At 48.7% G+C, this 20918-nt stretch overlaps 1 protein-coding gene across 1 annotated transcript; it reads left to right on the plus strand.

Moving 5' to 3' along the window:
- The first annotated feature begins 1154 nt into the window (after positions 1-1154).
- Positions 1155-15316, plus strand: SRP68 (signal recognition particle 68). The gene is made up of 16 exons (XM_039716207.1): positions 1155-1335; positions 3149-3215; positions 3708-3821; positions 4710-4905; positions 5595-5677; positions 5905-6014; positions 6345-6427; positions 6673-6813; positions 10099-10197; positions 10479-10543; positions 10826-10985; positions 11709-11803; positions 12036-12165; positions 12583-12658; positions 13492-13544; positions 13976-15316. Exons 1-16 carry the CDS (start codon positions 1188-1190, stop codon positions 14201-14203), a joined length of 1848 nt encoding a protein of 615 aa, XP_039572141.1. The 5' UTR covers positions 1155-1187; the 3' UTR covers positions 14204-15316.
- Positions 15317-20918: the final 5602 nt, after the last annotated feature.

The raw sequence follows: 20918 nt of genomic DNA on the forward strand, positions 1-20918 counted from the left end.
AGCAAAATACATTTTTGTCCTGAGACCCAGAAGGGTTATTTGGGCAGGGGTGAAGGAGGATGATCCAGATCCCCAAAAGCAAGATCCTCTGGCCAAAACCAATAGGAAAAGGCCTAAACCAATAGGAAATTGCCAAAATCAACAGGAAAAGGCCAAAACCAACAGGAAAAGGCCAAAACTAAGAGGAAAAGGCCTAAGCCAACAGGAAAAGGCACGCTGTGGGGCTGGCAGAGGGATGGGAGTGCCCGTAGCTGGGGGTTTGTGCCCTGCAGCAGCCCCTGTGACACCGAAGGCAGCTCAGCCTCGCTGCCAGGCTCCCCTGGAGGCTCTGCAGGTTTGTGTGAGCCCCTGGCCCCTGCCCTGGGGGAGTTCACACACCCAGGCGGTGGCTGACGGTTTTATCCTCCCGTTTGCAGACCCCAGAGGAATCCAGAGGAGCTGCAAAGCTTCCTGCCAGCGTGCCAGAAAGCAGAAATGTCCCTGTGCCGCACCTGGGGGCTGATTTGGGGTCAGCACTGGGGCAGGTGACCCTGGGGGCTCTTTTGGGGTGGGTGGGTGACTCGGGGGCTGTTTTGGGTCAGTTCTGGGGTGGGTGGGTGACCCTGGCTCTGTTTGGGATCAGTTCTGAGAGGGGTGGGTGACCCTGGTGGCTGTTTTGGGGTGGGTGGGTTACCCTGGGGGTTGTTTGGGGTCGGTTCTAGGCTAGGTGGGTGACCCCGGGGCTGTTTTGGGTCAGTTCTGGTGTGGCTGGGTGACCCTGGGGGCTCTTTTGGGGTGGGTGGGTACCCTAGGGTCAGTCCTGGGATCAGTTTTGAGATGGGTGGGTGACCCTGGGGGCTGTTTGGGTCGGTTCTGGGCTGGCTGGGTGGCCCTGGCTCTGTGTGGGGCCAGCACTGGGGCGGCGCTGGGCCCGAGCCCCGTGAGGGAGCTGGGGCTCGCTCGGGATGGATGAGCGGGACCGGGGCAGGAGGGGCTGCACCCGCACCCGGGGTGGGGCCCAGCCCCGGGAGCCCGCCGGGACGCCCGATCCCGCTCCTGTCCCGGTTTCCCTTATCCCATTCCCGGTTCCCATTCCCTTTTCTCCCGTTCCCGTTCCCGGGCTGCCCCCGGGTCCTCCCCGTTCCCGGCAGCCCCCGCGCGCCGCTCGCCGCTCCCCGGCCCGTGATGCTCCGCGGCCCCGGTGCAAGATGGCGGCGGAGCGTCAGGGAGGCGGCGGCGGCCGCGGGGCCGGGGCGGAGGAGAACAAGGAGCACAAGGACGGCAAGGACAACAAGGAGAACGAGCGGCCGGCGGGGCCGCAGCCCGGCGGCCTCGGCGACAGCCTGGGCCTGGAGAGCATCCTGCGCAGCGGCGGCGGCGGGGGGACGTGGCAGGCCCGGCCCCGTGGGCGGCGGGGGGACGTGGCGGCAGCGCGGAGCTCGCAGGGCAGGGACAGCGGGGACTGCCCCCGCTCCCGGCTGGAGCCCCGTGAGGGGGCAGCCCGGAGGGGCGGGCGGTGCTGGCCTGGGCCCGTGAGGGTTTGGTTCGGATAAAGCGGGTTTGGATAAAGCTGGCTTTCCTGGGTTATGGAATCGCGCTCCTTCCGAGCCGCGGGACAGCTGCCGTCAGTCTCCACAGCGGGGCCGTGTGCTTTAGGGTACGGGCAGGGCACCCGGGAGCTGCTCCTGGTGATACCGCACCTTGAAGTGAGCAATAATAAATTAAAAAAAAAAACAACAAACTTACCAGGTGCGCTGAGGTGGCAGGCTGGCTCCTGCAGGTTTAGTGCTTCTGAAATCTCGGCGTGTAAAGCTTGTGGGGGTTGTGTAGGTGAAACTTGGATGTGAAACCGGTCCAGCTGCACAGCTGTGGTAGAGCTGAGTTTTATCTTCTGGGTCAGAGGGAAACCCGGGGGGAATCAGGTTGCAGTTTTCCACGTGGCATATGGCAGGTGGTGTGTAGTCAGTGACTGTGGAGTAAGGTGCAGAGTTAGCAATTGCCCTGGGAATGTTGGGAATGAAAAAATAAAAAAGTTCAGGGGGTATGAATTCAGCAAGTAACTGTGCAGGATAAAAGAGTGAAAAAAATCTTGGGTAGACAGCAGAGATGAGGAGGGCTGTGGTGAGACACTGCAGTTCAGCTGGGTTGTTCTGCAGATACAGAATAATTCAGTGGTGTAACTATTGGTGCAGGTTTTTATACTTCAGGGACTTTCTTCTAGGTGTAGTCCTAAGAACACATTTTGATAGACATCTGGCATTTTTTAAACTTTAATTGTTTGGTGTTTTTTAGGTGTAGTTGTAGTTTTTCTTTTGTTGGGGTTGTTGTACAGTCTGGTTTTCTGTTGTGAATTTTCTTTAAAGGTATTTTGGTAAAGCTTAAAAGGGAAATTTTAGGGTATGAATGCATGTAGCACAGAGATTTCTTGTTTGTGGTGGAGGTTTTATTTCACAAAATAGCCTGCCTTGTAAACTGAATGAAAAACATCAGGTTTACTAGAATGTAGCATGATTTTGATTTTATTTGCTAGGAATAACTGAGGGAGTGAAGGAAGTGCAGGAGCTCTGAGTGATGGTGCCCCAGGGCAGTGCTGTGTGTCACAGATATTTGTTACAGCAGGACTAGAAACGTGCTGAAAAACTGAGATCAGCCCTGGAGTTGTTTCCAAAAACTCTTTTTATGAGGTTCTGTGCTCAGAAGGCACTTGGTTTGTTTGTTTGTGCTGGGGAGGCAGCAGATGTTCTGTTCTGGGTGGTTTTATCCTTGTCCTGAGCAAGGGGACATTCCGGGGCAGGAAAGCTTCTCTAGCTCAGTTTTCCCTACAAATCTGTGTCACAAGTGTGGCTGGGGAGGTCCTGTAGCCAGGCTGGGGTGGTCTGAGGATGGTCCTTATCCCCAAAGGAGCTCTGGTGCCAGCAGCACTCCCCTGGATGTCTGCAGGAGGTGCCTGAGGTTTGTCTCATCTCTGCTGACAGAAATGAGCTCTGGAGGGAGCTGTGGGCTCATGATGTGCTTTAGAGCCATCAGCTCTCTGCTTTTAGGAGGTTTTGGGGTGTCCCACTGCTCAGAGTGTGTCTGGCTCAGGGGCTCTGGGGGTTCCCTGTGTTATTTTGGGGTGGAGGAGGAGCTGGTGCCCTGCACTGTGAGTGTCCCTTAACGCCAGCCGCAGTCCTGCAGATCGTGAAGGAGTCCCAGCAGCAGCACGGCCTGAGGCATGGGGACTTCCAGAGGTACAGGTGAGTGCTGGGGGCTGCTCCTGGGCTTGGCTTCACTTCATTTAAATTGTAACCCCTTGTAGCAGGCAGCAAACCTCTCTGCCAGGTGGAAACCCCTGGTGGGCTGTTCCACGTGGGGCCCTGTGTGCTGATCGCCCTTGGCTGTGCTGTGCTGTGGCTCTTGCATCCCCACTGCCCATAGGAGCTTGTGTTCACACCTCCCTCATAGGCACTGTACTCCTCCAGCTCAGTGTTCCATAAACACACATAAAGCACCTAGTCATGACCACATCACCCTGATTTTTCAAGACCATGTCTTCTTACTTCGTTTTCTATTAATTGCTGCTTTACACGTAGTTTTTGAGCTGCCATATGTCACACATGGTGTTTTAAATGATAAAACATTGCCTGGTACAGCCTTAATTTTTAAATTTTTTTTTTCTATTTAGATAGAGCAGTAAACAGAAGCAAAGTTGTCCTTTGGCCAGACTGACTGTGGTTGTCCTTTTTTAGGGGTTACTGCTCCCGCAGGCTGAGGCGGCTCCGCAAAACTCTCAACTTCAAGATGGGCAACAGACACAAGTTCACTGGGAAGAAAGTAACTGAAGAGATTCTCTCAGACAACAGGTACAGGGACTGGATGGAATTGAGACTTCAGTGTGTTACTGAAGAGTTTCCTTTCAGTAATTTCTTTTTCATGTGGAAAACTATTTTGTACAATATCATCCAAAACATTTCTTTTCAGAGATGTGTTGTTGATACTAATAAAAGTTCAGGCTGTAGTGCAGGTGCAAGAGACACTGCTCACATCCAGTGGGACAAGGAGGAGCAGCAACAGCCTGTTCCATCTCTTCCTTCATAGTTGCTAAAATGGGTTCTTTTAATAATCAGTAAATTCCTGTGACATTTAAGAGGAAATGCTTATTCAGGTGTGTTGCAAGGTAACCATGGGAATGCTGGTAATGTAAATGGTGTAGCCAGCAAGGTTGGGGTTAGAGATACAATCCCTTCTGTTTGGACAGAAATATTGCACTGCAAGTTTTACTTACATCTTCTAAATTTGACAGAATGCTTGTCTGACAGAGTTTGTGGAGAGCAGCCAGGATTTTGGGTTCACTTCCCATCTTTTAGGTATACTTAGAATGTTTCTTGTCTTTTCTTGTGGGAAAACAACACATGATGCTGCATTCACCTGTGTTGTTAGAACATATTGAACCAGTTTTAAGAGTGGCCTAAAATGATAAATCCCTTGTCTTTGTAGCGTCTGTGGTACTACAGAATGATACCTCTCTTCCTCAGTGGGGTAATTGCACTTCTGAGTGAAAAACACAGCAGAAACTAGTCAGGAATAACAAGACTTTGTGTGCTTAGAACTTTAAGTAAAACATCTGCCTCTTACTAATTAAGCTGCACTTCTGCTACTGAACTTGGCAGACCAAATGGCAAAGAGCTGGTGGTGGTACAACTCTTGTGTGAGTGTCATTATTGTCCCATGCACCCTCCTGTGCCCTGCAGGTATCTGCTGCTGATCCTGATGGATGCAGAGAGGGCCTGGAGCTACGCCATGCAGCTGAAGCAGGAGGCCAACACGGAGCCCCGCAAGCGCTTCCATCTGCTCTCGCGGCTGCGCAAGGCCGTGAAGCACGCCGAGGAGCTGGAGAGGCTCTGTGAGAGCAACAGGGTGGATGCCAAGACAAAGCTGGAAGCTCAGGTAACCACTGGTACTTTCATCTTGTTGTACAGCAAGGGCTGAACAAGAAATCTTTGGAGTTTGGGGTGAAGAAATAATTACTGTCTTTCAATGAATAATAAAAGTACAAAAAATTGAGGGCAGCTAAGATGGTGCAACACAGCCTAAGAAACTGCTTATCAACTGAGTTACCTTTTTGTTGAATGTGCTGAAGTAGCCACCCAGAATGCAAGATTTGGGGGTTCAGTTTCTGGAAAACAGCTCTTGTGAAATCTTTGAACAGCAGTGCTGTACTCATTTAATTAAACTACCATTGTACAGCGTGTTGCTGGGGAAAAAAGTTGTGTGACATCAGTGGGCCATTGAGTAACAATCAAGAAATATCTTCAATTTCTGGGCAACCTTGTCTAGTGGAAGATGTCCCTGTCATGGCAGAGGGGTTGGAACTAGATAATCTTTAAGCTCCTTTCCAGTCCATTCTGTGATTCCATTTTATGATTGTGCGGTTCCTTAGAAATGCAGCAGAGTCAGTTAAAGGGGAAGAGGTAGGTAGCTGTAACCTGTCATCCAAATCAGTTGTCTTCTGTGGGAAGCCCCAGTGAAAAGGGCAAAGCTTAGTCACCCACTGCAGGAGTCCCAGCAGCCTTTCTCTGAAGGTGGCACAGTTAGGCAGCTGATGGGGAGTGACCTTGCCCTCGCTCTCTGTGCAGGCGTACATGGCTTACCTCACCGGGATGCTTCGCTTCGAGCACCAGGAGTGGAAGGCAGCAATGGAGGCTTTCAACAAATGCAAGTGAGTCCCTGACTTCACCAGCTTCCTTCAGGAAATAGTGTTGGATCACTTTAGTTATGTGCATAACTAAACTAACATTACTAACACTGTGCATTGTTAATTCTGCTTAACTGGGAGGTGCTGCTGAAGAAATAGCATCTCCCAGAGCACAGACACAAACTGTTCCCTTAGGATAGCACCTCACAAGTGACACACTCTGCAGTGTTAATATCTGTCCTTTGCTGTAGGACCATCTATGAAAAGCTGGCCAATGCTTTCACAGAAGAACAAGCTGTGCTGTATAACCAGCGTGTGGAGGAGATCTCGCCCAACATCCGCTACTGTGCCTACAACATTGGTAAGGGAAGGGGGGCTCATCTGTTCACAGGAAAGCAATACTGGTTTAGTTAAACCCTCATCTAAGTAACATTGACACCATAGTATTTTGGGCAAATTCTGCTCTTGTTTTGGGACAGTTTAGCAATGCAGAAAGGGCCTCATTTTGCAACAGCACCTGTGGTTTTGTATAGAAAGACAGAATAACAGTTTGTGGTAGCTTGCCTATGAAGTTACAATGAAATTGCAAGCTTGTCCCTAAACTGCCAGTGTAAAATCTAATGATAAGATTTGTATATGAAAGTGATTTTGAAGTCAAATGGAAATGTGATCTCAATTTGTTGATTTTCAGGTGACCAATCTGCCATGAATGAGTTGATGCAGATGAGACTGAGGTCTGGTGGCACTGAAGGTCTTCTTGCAGAAAAACTGGAGGTAATTTATTTGCATGCTTCAGCTTGAAATATTCATTATTACTGTGCTGAGCATGAATATTGCTGCAGCAAACCATTCAAGAGCCAGAATTGAACAGAAGTGAGCAAGTAAGCCTAGGCTTTGTGGGAAACAACTTTCTCAAAAAGCCCTTTGATTTCAAAATAGTCAAGTCTAGCATCAGTCCAGGAGGTTCAGTTTTGCATCCCTGTAAATTGAAGCTCCTAAGCTCAGTGTGTTCTGTGCAGGCTCTGATCACCCAGACTCGGGCAAAGCAGGCAGCCACGATGAGTGAGGTGGAGTGGAGAGGGAGAACTGTCCCAGTGAAGATTGACAAAGTGAGGATCTTCCTGCTGGGGCTGGCTGACAACGAGGCAGCAATTGCTCAGGTAACCCAGCAGCCCTCTCCATCCTGCCCTTCTCACCATCCTCTCCTTCTATGCAATACCTGGTACCTGAACTAAAAGCTTTTGAGTAATGTCATTTTTTTTTTTCAAATTTGGGGCTGGAAGGCTGAAGGTAAAAGTGGGGGAGTACTGATTATAACCCAAAGCTGAAGTGTTGGCTGGGGATAGCTCTCACAATCTGCTGAGTGGAGCAGTCTGGGAGATCTATTCTGAGTATTCCTGCTCCTTGGAACATTCTGTGCTGCCTTGCAGCAGCAGGGTGATAACCATATTATTAGAACATCACTTAGAAATGAAGGTTACAGTTTTAATGAATTACTCTTCTAATTTCTTTAAGCATCTTGCTCAAATGCTCCAACTTCAGAGCAGCCAAAACAAAAATACATATTGATAATTTCTTTCTTTAGCAACAAATAGCCATTTGCCAGGTGTAGCAGGTGGTGTTCCATTCTCTTACTGACTTCTGGAAATCTTCAAAAGCAGGAAGGGGATTAATAAATGTTAGAATGTAAATCAATTTCACATGTAATGGTTCCGAAACACTTCATAGAATCATGGAATGTCCTGAGTTGGAAAGGACTCACAAGTATCACTGAAGTCCAGCTCACTGGAACTTGCAGTGGCACATACAGTTCATGTCTTTAGTATTGTAGTAAAGTTTTCCATCTGTAGTTTTTTCCTTGGAAGTGGTGACCAGAGGAAGTATCCTGCTTTTTAGTGTCTGCATACACACTCAGAGTTTTAAAAGGAAGTGAAAGGATCTTCAGTGCCAGTAAAAATGGGAATTTTGCAGCATTAAAAACCTTTTATCACTAGGAAAATAATAATAAATAAAAAGAAATAAATAAAAATTATAATCCTACAGAGGGTTAAGACTAGAGCAGGGGATAGTGGTAAGAGGAGTGTGATTGGTATAAACAGGATGTGGCTGGGTGGGAAACCTGAGTGCTACCATAATGTTAGGAATTGAATGTTGCTGAATGGATTTGGTTTCAGGAAGCACCTAAGTGTGGCCAGCAGGTGGAAGTACAGCTCTGAGTTCCCTCATTTAACTTCCATCCTGGCAGCTGACAGCTGGACTTTCTCAGTTTAGTTGCTCTCTAAAGTAGTGGCAGAACAGCCTGAATTTGGTCTCATCTTTGCATTCCTGGGAATCTGACTAAACAGAGGAGTTGAGTGGACTGCTGAGAGCTGAGCATTGCAGCAGCACTGTTTGCATTCCCAGAGAGCTAAAACTTGCCTTTTTGGCAGCAGTTCTGGAGTTGTGTCAGCTGTGATGGGCAGTCCAGCTTCGTGTGAATGAATTGTGCTTCCTGGGATCTTTGGCACCTTTCTGCTCATCTTCACTGAGCTGAAGCCCTGACATAACAGCAGTGCTCTGCAGGGTTGGACTAGTTGTAAAACCAGTCTGTTTTGTGTAAAAATGGAGTCTCCCAATGCAATTACACTGTTGCCTTTGGTGCCTTATTGGTAATGGGAGGAACAGAACAAATCAGCCAAACTGAAATAGGAATCCAGGTTTGAAATTGCTTTTGTCAGTCCTTTTGTAGATTTGAAGGTGTGGCTGTGAGGGCCCATTGGCTCTCACCAGGTAGAAGTGACAAGGCTGCAGGGCAGCATGACACAGGTGTGCTCCTGGCTGGTGTTGCCTCAAGGATTCTGTGCTCATCTCTAGATTGCAGCAAAAATGGGTGGTAATAACTGTCAGAGATGTTACACAGTGGTTTAGACCAAAGAAAATCTGACAGCTGAGCACTGCACATTTTTTAGAATTGGGTTCAGGGGGATTGGTTTCCATGAACCTCTAAGATGAACCTGTGCAGTTCTGTCAGGACAGTTGAATCGCCAGCTGCAGCACTTGTGTCTCAGCCCTGTGAGCTGATATCTCCCAAATCAGAACATGGCTATTTATGCATAGAATCAGCTTAAGGAGTTTTTGCTTGGAAAGGAAAGCCTTTGTTTCGTTGCAGGGCCCAGCCCTTGCCCTGTTTGTGCCTGAATGATGATCTGGCCATGTCTGTTTTCATTTTTGTGCTTACAGTGAAATTGCTGTGCTGCTCTGGGTGAGGTTGAGAATGCAGTCAGACTCGTCTCTGGTTATTCTCAGGAGCCAGTCCCACCTTAAAAATTCTCACAGCAAATCTTAAATTAAAAACAAAAAAAATCCCAAACTCAAAAAACCGCCTCCATCACAAGATACCTGAGGCTTTGTGAGGGAGTAAAAATAACATTCTTGATTAGGTTTGTGAACGTGGGAAGTGGAGAGGCAGAGTCTGTGGAGCTGTACAGTAGATTAACAAGTGAGCATGGTTTGAGACTTTTTAAATTCATTTTGACAATTGCAAATTTATTGCAGCAAAGCTTATCTTACACTGTTACATGAGATGGGAGTGGCAGAACATGGTGCTGGTGCTCTTGAATTCTTCTTCAATCACTGAGGCTGAGGTTTGCTTCTGAGTAGTTTTTTCTTACTGAATCATTGAAAGTCTTGCAATCTCCAGCTGGTTTCCGACTCAGCATCTGAATAAAGGCTGAGTTTCAGTTTGGGAGCTTGTTTAATTGGGTACACAATATGCCAATAAATTAGGCAGAGATCAGGCCCCAACTTGTTTTTTAAAGGTTGTTTTCAAGTTCTGGTTTTGGGGCAGAAGGCCAAAAGCTGCTTCACTTCTTTTTTTAACAAAACTTAAGGTGACAGCAGAAAAGCACTCGGTCACTCCTGCTGCTGAAATATAGGGTTACTGTGAAAGATGCTTCAAACAAGCAAGTTATTGCCACTGTGAGCATTGCTGGAGTGGGAGTGGAGAAAAGATAATCATCTGCATGTTCTTACCACATGGGAACATTAAATCACCATAACAAGAGCTGTCTGCATTGGTAGTTTGCCAGTTCAGGACTGCTCAGCTCTTCTATTGCTGGGCCTTTCCCACAGTGCAGTCCAGCCTCAGCTCAGGGAGCAGTGCAGGTGCCATCCAGGAAGGGAATGGAGTTGCTGGGAAGGAAGATAACTGGTGTAGGAATGGGGCCATGAGCTGTGTCTGCTAGGCCTTCACTGCTGTTCAGTTCTCAGCACTGACCCCATTCCTGAGGATTTCTGGCAGATTTCCCCCAAGAATATGTTACAGATAGGCACAGATTGGAGTTCTAGCTACCCATGGACCTTAAAGACATAATTTGGGAGAAACTTCATTTAATCTCCTCAATTAATTCATGCGTCATACAAAAATGTCTGATTTCTGATCTGTCTTGAATCTCCTTTGCTCTTAGGCAGAAAATGAGGAGACAAAGGAGCGTTTGTTTGAGTCTTTGCTCAGTGAGTGCAGAGATGCCATTCAGGCTGTTCGGGAAGAACTGAAACCTGACCAGGTAAGCAGCAAACACCAGTTTCTACTTCCAATGGCACCGTGTTTCCTTGGGGCTGGTTTAGTGTTCAGCTTGCTGGGATTTCTTTAATAAAGAGCTGCAAAATTTGAGTTTACTCTCTCCAGAACTGGAGTGGGGGAATAGCAGTGGAGAAGCCCTCCCTCTTTTGCCTAGAAGTCTGTTACTTCCATGGCTTACCCTAACCTTGAGTTGTTCTGTGTTTTTTGTCCCTTGGCTGCCAGTTTTAAGTAAATCATGCAGTGTTTTGTCTCCATTGCCCACAGAAGCAGCGAGAACACTCTCTGGAAAACGATTCTGGGAAGGTGTCCAACATCCAGTACTTACACAGGTAATAGGCAAACATTGCTGCCAGTGCTAGTGTGAAGAAGCCATGTTCTTATGTCAAGATTTTATTTTGTTTGGTTTTGTTTTATGGGGTTTTTGTTCTGGCCTGTGGGATCCCAAAGGATGAGTGTACAGATAAGGATCTGCTTCAGGCAGCTCTGTAAACATTTCACTCCAGACTCTCACGTTGACCTTCCAGATGTTTTTCCGCCACCAGTTCAGAACACAGAGCAATGTCTGAGTAGCTCTGACAGTCCTGATGGGCTTTCTCCTTTTATTTTGGCAGTTATTTGACCTACATCAAGCTGTCCACGGCCATCAAGCGCAACGAGAGCATGGCCAAGTCCCTGCAGAAGGCCCTGCTGCAGCAGCAGCGCTCCGACGAGGACGGCAAGCGCTCGCCGCGGCCGCAGGACCTCATCCGCCTCTACGACATCATCCTGCAGGTACTGCTGAGAGCATCCAGCTCTCCAGCCTAACCTGAGAGCTCCGTGTGGTTAGGGTAAACAGGATGTGGCTGGCTAGGAAAGCTGAGTGTTACAAAAGGTTATTGCAGAAATTCAGCGCTGTAAATGAAACTACCATGAAGTCTGAAGAGTAGCTGAGTACCTTGAAGTACCTCAAAGATGTTCAACATCTGCATGAAACACAAAAAACCTCTTTCAGTTATGAGCAGAACCTGCTGCTTCAATGGGTGTCCTTTGTTGTGCACTCTAATAGAGTTTTAAAATAGTCTTTCTGACTCTTGTGCAGCACCCTTAGAGCTGCCTTAGTTTCTGCTGGCCAGGGAAAGTAGCAGCTAAAAATACTTGTTCTTCATTAGCAGGTTCTCAGTTTCTCCCATAATTTTGCAGTTAACTGAGGAAGCCTGTAGCTGAAGCAGATGTGAATGGGAGAGGGAAATGCCTTATGAAAGAATTTGTTCATGTGAAATCTAAGGAGTCTTTGTTGTAATTCTGCTTTGTGTCAGGAAGTCTGTCCTGAGGGCAACTTGCACAAGTTTCAATGAGAGTCCTTCACAAGGTTAGAGAACTGATGATTAGAAAACTGGAAACTATTTTCCTGGGAGTGTTCTGTTGACTTGTCAAGAGGGTCAGCTTTCTCTTAGACCAGCAGATTCCAGGGGAAGGCAATCCCTGCAGTTGTTATTCCAACTCTCTTTTGCACAGAACCTTGTGGAGCTGACACAACTTCCTGGCCTAGAAGAGGACAAGAACTTCCAAAAGGAGATTGGATTGAAGACACTTGTGTACAAAGCTTACAGGTGACTGAGAAACAGCCAAGTTTTCTTTAGCACACGTGACACCTTCAGAAGTTTAATTCCACAGCTCTTTGTGCTGTGCAGGCCTTTGATGCAGTTTTTTCTGTCCTTTGAGGCTGGTTCCTAAAGGGAAACTGCCCACTGCTACTTAAGGATATCTCCTATTGCCATTCATTTCAGTTGGCAGAAGGTGTGGACAACAAACACATCAGGAATGCTCTCTTGACTGTTGCAGGTGTTTCTTCATTGCCCAGTCCTATGTCCTGGTAAAGAAATGGAGTGAAGCCCTTGTGCTGTACGAGAGGGTGCTGAAGTACGCCCGCGAGGTTCAGTCGGGAGCTGGAGCTCACAGGAACAGCCTGAAGGTAGGAGCCCAGTCCTGAAGCTGAAGTTTTATGAAGCAGCTCTGTCCCACTATTTATTGTTAATTAGGTGCCAGGCCATTATAATTCAAGACTGATCTTTAAGTAGGGAGAAGGGTAATGTTCATTATAGCAGAGACTTTCTAGTGACATGGGAACACTTCAGCTGGCTGCTCTCTTGGAGGAGGGACAGACTTGCACCAACTCCAAAACAATTTACCACTTTTTCTCACCTGTGCATTTTCTCTTTTACAACTTCTCTGGTGCCTGAAGCACAGTGCTGTAGCTTTTCCCCTTCTGGAAAAGCTTATCAACACTAGGAGTTAATTTCTTAGTTCTTACTCTGTCTGGTTTTACCTTTGCTCAGACTGTTAGACTGGCACATTTCAGTCTCTCAGATAATTTTCTTTAATGCTCTAGGAGCTGCCTGATGTTCAGGATCTCATCACTCAAGTCAATGCAGAGAAGTATTCCTTGCAAGCAGCAGCTATTTTAGGTGAGTAACACAGCTATACTGGAACTCTGCTCTGATGTATCTTGACTAAAGCCCCTGCAGCTATTTCATTCCTTCTGTTTAATCCCAGTTCAGTTTCAAATGTTTTTCCATCACCATTCACTCAGGCTTTGGAAAAGTGCTTCTCCCCAGTTCCAGCTGTTTCTGTCTGTGTGTAGTGCAGGTAGGCAGGCAGTGACTGGACATTGGCATCTTGTTCCCTGCCCAGAGATGTTAAAACCCTTCCTGGGCATGTGCACCTGTTTTGGGAGCCTGCACAGAGCAGTTCAGTGTTTCATTTTTTTTTGCTGCAGACACTTTGGCCTAACTCATCCCAGTTTTGCCTGGTTGGGTGAACTAAGAAGAGGGAGAGCAGTGATGTTCTCTCTGTCAGTGTCAGCCTGGCCAACAGAACTTTGGGGGATGGATAAACTTTGTGATTTCTTGGGCTGCTGTTTTTGCTGTGCCTGCTGCTGGAAATCCAGGACAAGGAGTGTGTTGCCTCCTTTATTGCCTTAATGGTGGTTTAACAGACCCCCCTGGAGTGTTTTCATCATCTTCTGCTGTATGCTTCACTCAGAGTCTGTGCTGCTTTCCAGACCTTCTCGTGACAGTGTGAAGGAGAAGCTCCACCACTGCAGGGCTGTGGTGGCTGTAGATGAGTGTGTGTGGTGCTTACTCTAGAAATCAAGTTGATTCTGCTGAAAATACTGTCCTGTGTATCCCAGAGAGCAAGGATCATGCCTAAGCTTGGGGCACAGCTGCTTCCTGAGACAATCTTACTGTACACCAAGGTCAAGCCAGTTGTTCTTACCCCCTTTTGTTCCATTTTGCAGATGCAAATGATCCTCATGAGACTGAGTCTCCATCTCAGGTCAAGGATGGCAAGGTAAGAGCCAAGAGCTCAGGCAAATTCCAGCTGTGCTCTTAATGACCATCACCTTTGTCCTGTTACCTGAGTGCCTCTCACAACACAAGAAATGTTACATTGATCAAGATTTGGTCATGACTGGTGTATTTAGGAAATTTTATTAGGTTTGGTGCTGAAGGTACCTGACAGAGGGGTAAGAACTGGGAGGCAGCTTGCAGCTTCCAATGTGGCAGCTTGCTTTATTTAGCTTTCTCTCTGCACATGGGAGGGTTTTCCAGAGATCCTGCAGCTGTGCTTTGACAGGAGGTTAAATCATTTTCAGAGTCCCCAGAGGCCTCACAAAGGAGCTTGAACTTCTCTTGTCTCAGTTGCTGCTCAGTCCTGTTTGATGTTTGACCCTTTTGACATGACTGGAGTTTAATTTGTGTCCCTGCCTTGGTCTCTTGCAGCCACTCTCAGAACGGTTTGAGACTTTCTGCCTGGATCCTTCCCTGGTCAGCAAGCAAGTCAGCCTCGTGCACTTCCCACCAGGATTCCAGCCCATTCCATGCAAACCCCTGTTCTTTGACCTGGCCCTTAACCATGTTGCTTTCCCACCTCTGGAGGACAAGGTGGAGCAGAAGGCCAAGAGTGGTCTCACAGGATATATAAAGGGCATTTTTGGATTCAAAAGTTAACCAGGACCCCCAGAGGAACAGAGGTTTTATTCTGTATTAAAGGAGAAGCTCCAAGAGGCTCTAGGACACAAATACCTGCACCTGAAACCAACAGAGGGAAGTTCACATCTTCTCCCCTGTGTCCTGTGTTCATGTCTGTGCACACACATTCTCTCCCAGTGTATTAAAGACAAACAATTACTCAGAAACAAACATACACTATAAATAGCTGAAAATAACCTGGAGCACAGAGAAATTCCTTTCTGCTTGGAGAAGTTTTGTGATCAGTGACCTGTCCAGGGTTGGTACACATCTACTCACCATGGACCAGGGCATAGATACAATTTGATTCCTGCCTCTGCCCCATTACTTGACACTATTATTTGTTTTTTTGATGTAGAAATTGGAGTGTAATTGGGAAATAAGAGGCAGAAGTAGATGGAGAGCTAAACCAGCAAGGTGAGGCTTTCCACACAATGGCTGTGGAACAGTAGCCAAGGCAGCAGCTTCTCTCTCCTTCCCTTTCAACCCAGAAGTCTCTATATTTTTTAAGAATGTAACTTTCTGAAATCACAAAATAGAGCCTCTTTCCTTATCAATAAGGATGGCAGACATCAAATGTTGATGGTTACTCCTGCTGTGGTGGTGAATTTGTACTCTGGGCCAATAGCACTCTTCTTTATTCATACACACACTTTGTTAAATACCTAAATACAGTAATAGAACCTATTCCTGAAAGTATTTTCCTGGGAAAATAGCTTCATGGGTGGCTTTAGCAATAGCTACTTGCTCTTCTTGGGAAGTTGGGTCTCTTGGTGTTTGTTTTGTCTCTGATCTAAACCTTGCCTGAAAACAAGATGATCTTTTTCTGGAGTTCATCTGTTGCATTGTTTCTTGTCCCTGGTCAGTAGCTACACATGAAATGAGGGATGAGGAACAGCAGACAGCAGGTTTGTGAGTGATAATTCATCTCTGTCATGCCAGACAGCGTTTTTTATAAAGCACCCAGGTGCCACGGGGATGGGCACTTTGAAAGTGCAGATAATTTCATAATTGTGATCAATTCAGTAGGAAAAAAACCCACAGCACATGGGCAAAACTGTTCCTAAATAAAGCATTTGGAAGATTCCACCAGCACTGTGTGGGTTTTCACTCAGCCTGTCCTGGCAGGTGAAGCAAGAATTTGTTCTGCTTGTCTGGACTTTGTGTTTTTTCTCCTCTTGTAGGCATTGGAGTTAAGGCTGGAAACAGAAGAACCATTTTGAATTATTGGGTTTTTGTTGTAAAGGGAGTTTTCTTTGCAAGGTGCATGTCAGATGAATGGGGGGAATTAACAATTCCCATTATTTTAATATGAATGTTCACTTTGTTCCAAGTTGATCTGATTTGTGAGTTCTCAAAGTACAGAAGAACTGTGTGATCACAAAGAGGTGGGAGCGGGAGGAGGAACTTCTTGTTTGTGTTTCATTTTTGCAGCATGGAAACAAAATGGGAATTTCTGGAGTTGCAGCCAGTTCCCTTTGCCTCTGGATTCCAGGGGCATTTTACAGAAGAAAGGGAAGTGTACAGGTAAAAGAAATGTGGAAGATGATTTATCAGATGGCAATTTCTAGAAAACTTGGTCTTGACTGGCAGCTTTCTCTTCCCCATAAAGCCCATTTCCTTTTAGGCAAGGAAAGGCCCACAATGACCAGGCTCACCTGGTCCCTGTGTCCAGCTGAGCTGCTCTTCTCAGCTTTTGGATCAAATCACAGAAGGGTTCTCCTTTGGCTTGCACCAAACTCTGTTTTCCTTCCAAGCATCTGTGGGGTACCTGGATGGATTCCAGGGGAACTCCTCCTGTGGCCACTTTCTAGTTACAGGTACAAAACCCTAAGAGAAATTGGCCTCTTTCTGCCAAACCTTTTTTGACAAGGAACGCAGTTCAACGCTGATGAGTTGAACGCAGATAAGAAATTTGAAAACAATAAACTTTTATTCCTGACCTCTGAGGCGTGTAGTTTGTATTAGGAACACTGAGCACTCTTTACCTCCCAAGCACTGAGAAGATTGAGGTCACACCATCACCTGGGGCTGCTGAGCCCCTGGAGAATGGCCACTTAGCTCTGCAGGAGGATCTTCTGCCCCAGAGCTCAGGTAACACCACTCCAGGTGACTTGGCTTGTTTCAGTGTAATGTTAGTGGAAAGTGAATGGAGTGGGGTTGTGAGCAGTGATGTGGCTTAAATCATGGAAGGTGCTGATGAGGCTCAGGAACAGAAACCTAAAGATGTAAAGAAGGGGAAAAAATTGTTATTGAAGTCACCTGTACGATGCAGCCCAGACCAGACTGGCAAAGCTGAGCCTTTTAGCCCTGCAGTGGAGCCTGGGCTGGCTCAGGTGAGGCTCACGGAGCTGCAGGGGCACAGAGCAGGCAGCTGAAGTGTCTGATGTGCAGAACAAATCAATTCCCCTGGGCCTGGAACAGCCAGGGCAAGGTTCAGAGCACGTTGTGGGGCTTGGAAGCTTCCTCCTTGCCCTGCTCTTTCATCGCTGTTCCTTTAAAGTGCTTGAGCTCTTTCCATGAATTAATTGGTGAGGAGGCCACATGATTGCCCTCAAAACAGGAAACTCCAGCAGAATGGACAAGAGGATTGCTTTCAATCAACTTTTCCTATGGAGTATCTTTGGGATTAGCACTGGAATTTTAATTACAGGCTGAGCTAGCCGTGTCTGGTACCATTGCATCTATTAAAATAGGAATGAGATGTTCATCATGGCCCTCACTCCACCACCAGTGATAGACCTCTGTCTGAGCAATGTTTATTTCTGGCTGTGCACTCTGAGGGGTCTGGGGACACTGGATGTGTCTCGAGGGACTCATGGGGGACAGAGCATGAGGCAAACTGGGCAGTGAAAGAGCTGAAAGGTGGCACATGGGATTGTAGAGCTCCTAAACAACAGTGTCTGCCTCCTTTTAAAAAAAAGTTGGGAGTATTTTAAACAAGGGATTGCGTTGCTAGAAGATTTTTGCCTATTCCAAGCTGCTCCAGCTGTGGGACATCCCGGGTGGGCACTGTCAGGAGTTCTGTGCAGCCTTTGTGGCTGTGTCTGCAGCAACAGGTTGTAGGTTTGGCTGGCAGGTGCTGAACTGAGGAGTGGGAAGTCCCTGTCCAACTGCAGTGGGACTAGAATTCATCCTTGGGAGAAGATGCATCTCCTGAGGGGTTTCTGTGCTCCCTCACAGCTCTTGTGAGCTGCCCCATCAGCACAGGTACCCTGTGGGCTGCAGCCGGGTGTGACTGAGGTGTTTGCTCGTTTAAAGAGTGATTTGATGTGCTGACTCTCTGTGGCTGCTCCTCTTCCTTCAGGGTGGGATTGCTGTTTTCAAACAGCAGCAGCTGGAGGTCGGTTTTCCTGCCAAGGAAAAGACCTGGGAGGGAGGCAGGGAGGGATGCGTGGTGGGAGCCCGGCAGAGCGGGGTCGGGAGCAGCTCCCAGCCACAGGCAGCCTAAGCAAGCTCAAGTGATATCAGCTCTTAGTGATTATCAGCTCTGTGTGATTTCAGGTCTTTAGCTTGCTAGATGCTGCAGCAGACACCGGGAGAGAGAGGAGAATGCTGTGTGAGGTTCCGAAGAATTCTTTATTGGTCTGTGAAGGTTCTCAGTGACAGCTCTTCTGTCAAACCAGGCAGAATTAGGGGTTTATATACCTTACAGGGGTTTTGGAAATTGTCCAACAGTAAGGGTCAAGGGAAAGTGACCTATGGGCTTACAGAGAGATAAGCAGGGTCCAAAGGTGGAAGAGAGGGGCTTCTAAGGCCCAGTCATCATGACTTGGCCTTTCCTAGCTCAGGCTTCTGGCCTCCAAGGAGGCCTTGCAGGCCCTGGGCCTGCTACAGCTGCCCGCCCAGCCCAGCTGAGATCGTGGGGTCCCTGTCCCCCGGGACCTGCCCAGCCCAGCTGAGATCCGGGGTCCCTGTCCCCCTGCCCAGCCCAGCTGAGGTTGTGGGCTCCCTCTCCCCCCAGACCAGCCCAGCCCAGCTGAGATCCGGGGTCCCTGTCCCCTGGACCTGCCCCTGCAGCCCAGGCTCTTGCTGGGCTCCGTGAGCAGTGACTGCACTGGAGCTGATCCCACGGGACACCCCAACAGTCTGGCATCCTGCAGGGCCCATCCGAACCACACTGAGGGTGAACAGCTCTGAGAAATGCAGCCCCTCCCTGCCCTCTCCCTCTGGGGAGGAATTGGGGCCTGGCCGCGCTGCTTTGTGCCTGAGCGGGGCTCGGTCCTGCCAGGGGGACGGGATCATGGTGGGGCTCGGCTGGGCCAAAGCAGGGCAGTCCTTGCTCGGGAGCATCCAGCCCGCAGTGTGCTCACTCTGTTTGCTTTGGGGATTCACTCTGTGAGCAGCAGCTCAGTGCTGGTGCCTGGTGACAGCGTCAGAGCTGAGCCCAAGCACAAACTCCGCCTGCCAGGGAGGAGGCCTTGTCCATCCCCTGCCCCTCCATGGGCTGCTGCGAGGGACCTGTGGGGAAAACCTTCCCACCTCTGGCCTAAAAAGCAGTAATGGCTCAGAGGGGAGGTTTAAAACCACTTTCAAGGCTGTCATTTACATGTCTGTTGTGCAGCCCTGGGCACAGCTTTCATGTGCCATCCGTCCACATCCAGAATGGATGCACCGCTCCCGGTCCGAGCGTGCACTTGGCATTTCCAGGCACTGCCACGCTGGGATCTTCGTCAGACTCCTCTGCTGCTGAGCACCCGAGGTGCTGCCGTTATTAAAGTCAAAATCCTTGCTGTGGGGATGAGGGTGTCCCTGCCTCGCTGGGCTGCAGGACGTTGCTGGCCGTGCCCAGTGCAGACACGGCGCTTTGCCCCAGGCTCTCACGCTGTGCATGAGGATTAGTGACTCCCGTCCCTGCCCGTGGTCAGTCCAGGGAGCCGTGCCAGGGCTGTGGTGCCCGAATGACTAAAGAGCAGCATCAAAGCCTCTGAATTACCTTCAGTGCTTGCCTTTTTCCACAGAAGCAGGAGAGCGTCTAATTTTCTCAGAGCATCAAATTAAGTCGGGGAAGGCGAGGTCTGGCCACAGAGAATTAGCTGTGGCAAACACATTCATCCTGCTCTGGTCCCTGCCTGTGACACAGAAGCATTTGCTGCTGAATCAGGCAACAGCAGCTCACAATTGGAGCTTTGCAGGAGGTTTATGTGTGGTTGAAATCTGGGGCTCTGGGCTGCAAGCTGCAGTTTGGGGTATGAGCCCCCTTGGCTCAAATGTTCTTGGCTGCTGCACCCTCTGCCCTCACAGATGGGCTGGGAGGTGCTTTGCAGGGCCTGTCACTGTTCTGTCCTCTGCCTTGGTCACCCTGGAAGGGTTTGTCTCCTCTCCCTGATAGGCCTGTGGTGCAAGCAGAGCCCTTCCAGGAGCTTGGTTTGGTTTGGAGGGTGTCTGATCCTTCCTAGCTGGCATGAGCACCCTCCTTCCTAAGGGCCTCCAGGTCTTGCTGGATGGCCTGCTCCATCCTGGGCCCCTCTCAGCACCTGCAGCTTCAGCCAGCTCTTTGTTGAGGTTGTTCTCCCAGCAGGAACATCTGTGAGCTGTCCAAGCACGTGTTTCACTTGGCCACCACGTGCAGTCCACCATCCTGCAGGTATTCTGCACATTGCAGGGCCTTTTCCTTGCACCTGAGTGTGGAGAGCAATCCTGCCCTCGTGTTTCACTTTCCATCACCCAACACGGGCTGCCTGCCTGGTGCCTCATCAGGGCATGGTCCCTTCTCAGAGCACTCCTGTTTGGGCAAAGCAGCTTTGAAAGAAACACTCCAAAAGCTCTGATCTCCCACCCTGATTCCATGGGTTCCTTCTCCAGCTGTGTCATGAGTGTGAAGGCTGCTTCTCCAGGCAGGTGTTTAATTACCTCATTGCCTCGTTGTTAATGATCTAGGACACATCTTGTTCAGATCCAATCGCTCTGTCAGGGAGCAGCTCCTCTCAGCTGTGTCACAGGATAATAAAGCCAAATTTGCAGGCTGCATCCTGTAAGTTACAAGCAAGTTTTCCAGACAAAGTGTCCTGAGAATTTGCCATTAGTGAATTTATTTAGTGCTATTACAGCCTTGCTAATCCTCTGGGGAGAGGAAAATGAGGCTAAGGCGTTAACTGCTGCAGGGAATTGCCCTGATGTCCTGCTCCTTAGCTCTGGGGCTTGAACTCAGAAGGAGCTGCAGGATGCTGGAATGAGGCTGGAGAGGCCGTGGGGTGGGAAGCAGGCAGGTCCTTTTGATGTCTGAAGGGTCTGAGGATGAGTAGGCTACAACAGCCCTGGGACTCCTGTTAAGGAGATGGCGTGGTGGGAATGTCCCCTGTACTTAGAGAGATCCAAAGGAGCAGCACAAGGGCTGCCCATTGCTGCTGGGCTGGACTGGGACACCTCTGGTTCCTGGGGAAAGATCCCTGGAGCTGAGCTGGCTCTGCAGCCAGAGCCCCCCAACCCCTGCAGGCCCTGGCAGGGTGCTGAGCCTGCCCCAGTCTGGGGAGCTTTTAAATGGGGCTTAATTCCTCCTGGAGGGAGGAGCCCAGGGCCTTTGCACTTCCCCTCTGCTTATCAGTTGGCAAAGATAAGACAAAGAAAAACAAGGTTTGAGGACCTGGTAATTTTAGACTTCAGAGTATCAGCTGTCCTATTATCCCAGTGGTGAGGCAGTTTTTTCAGGCTGTTCTGAGGCTCTGGAGATTCACTTTGGTTTGTGGAGTATGAA

Source organism: Passer montanus, unplaced genomic scaffold (assembly GCF_014805655.1).
Source record: "Passer montanus isolate IOZ18808 unplaced genomic scaffold, ASM1480565v1 scaffold35, whole genome shotgun sequence".
Taxonomy (NCBI): Eukaryota; Metazoa; Chordata; class Aves; order Passeriformes; family Passeridae; genus Passer; species Passer montanus.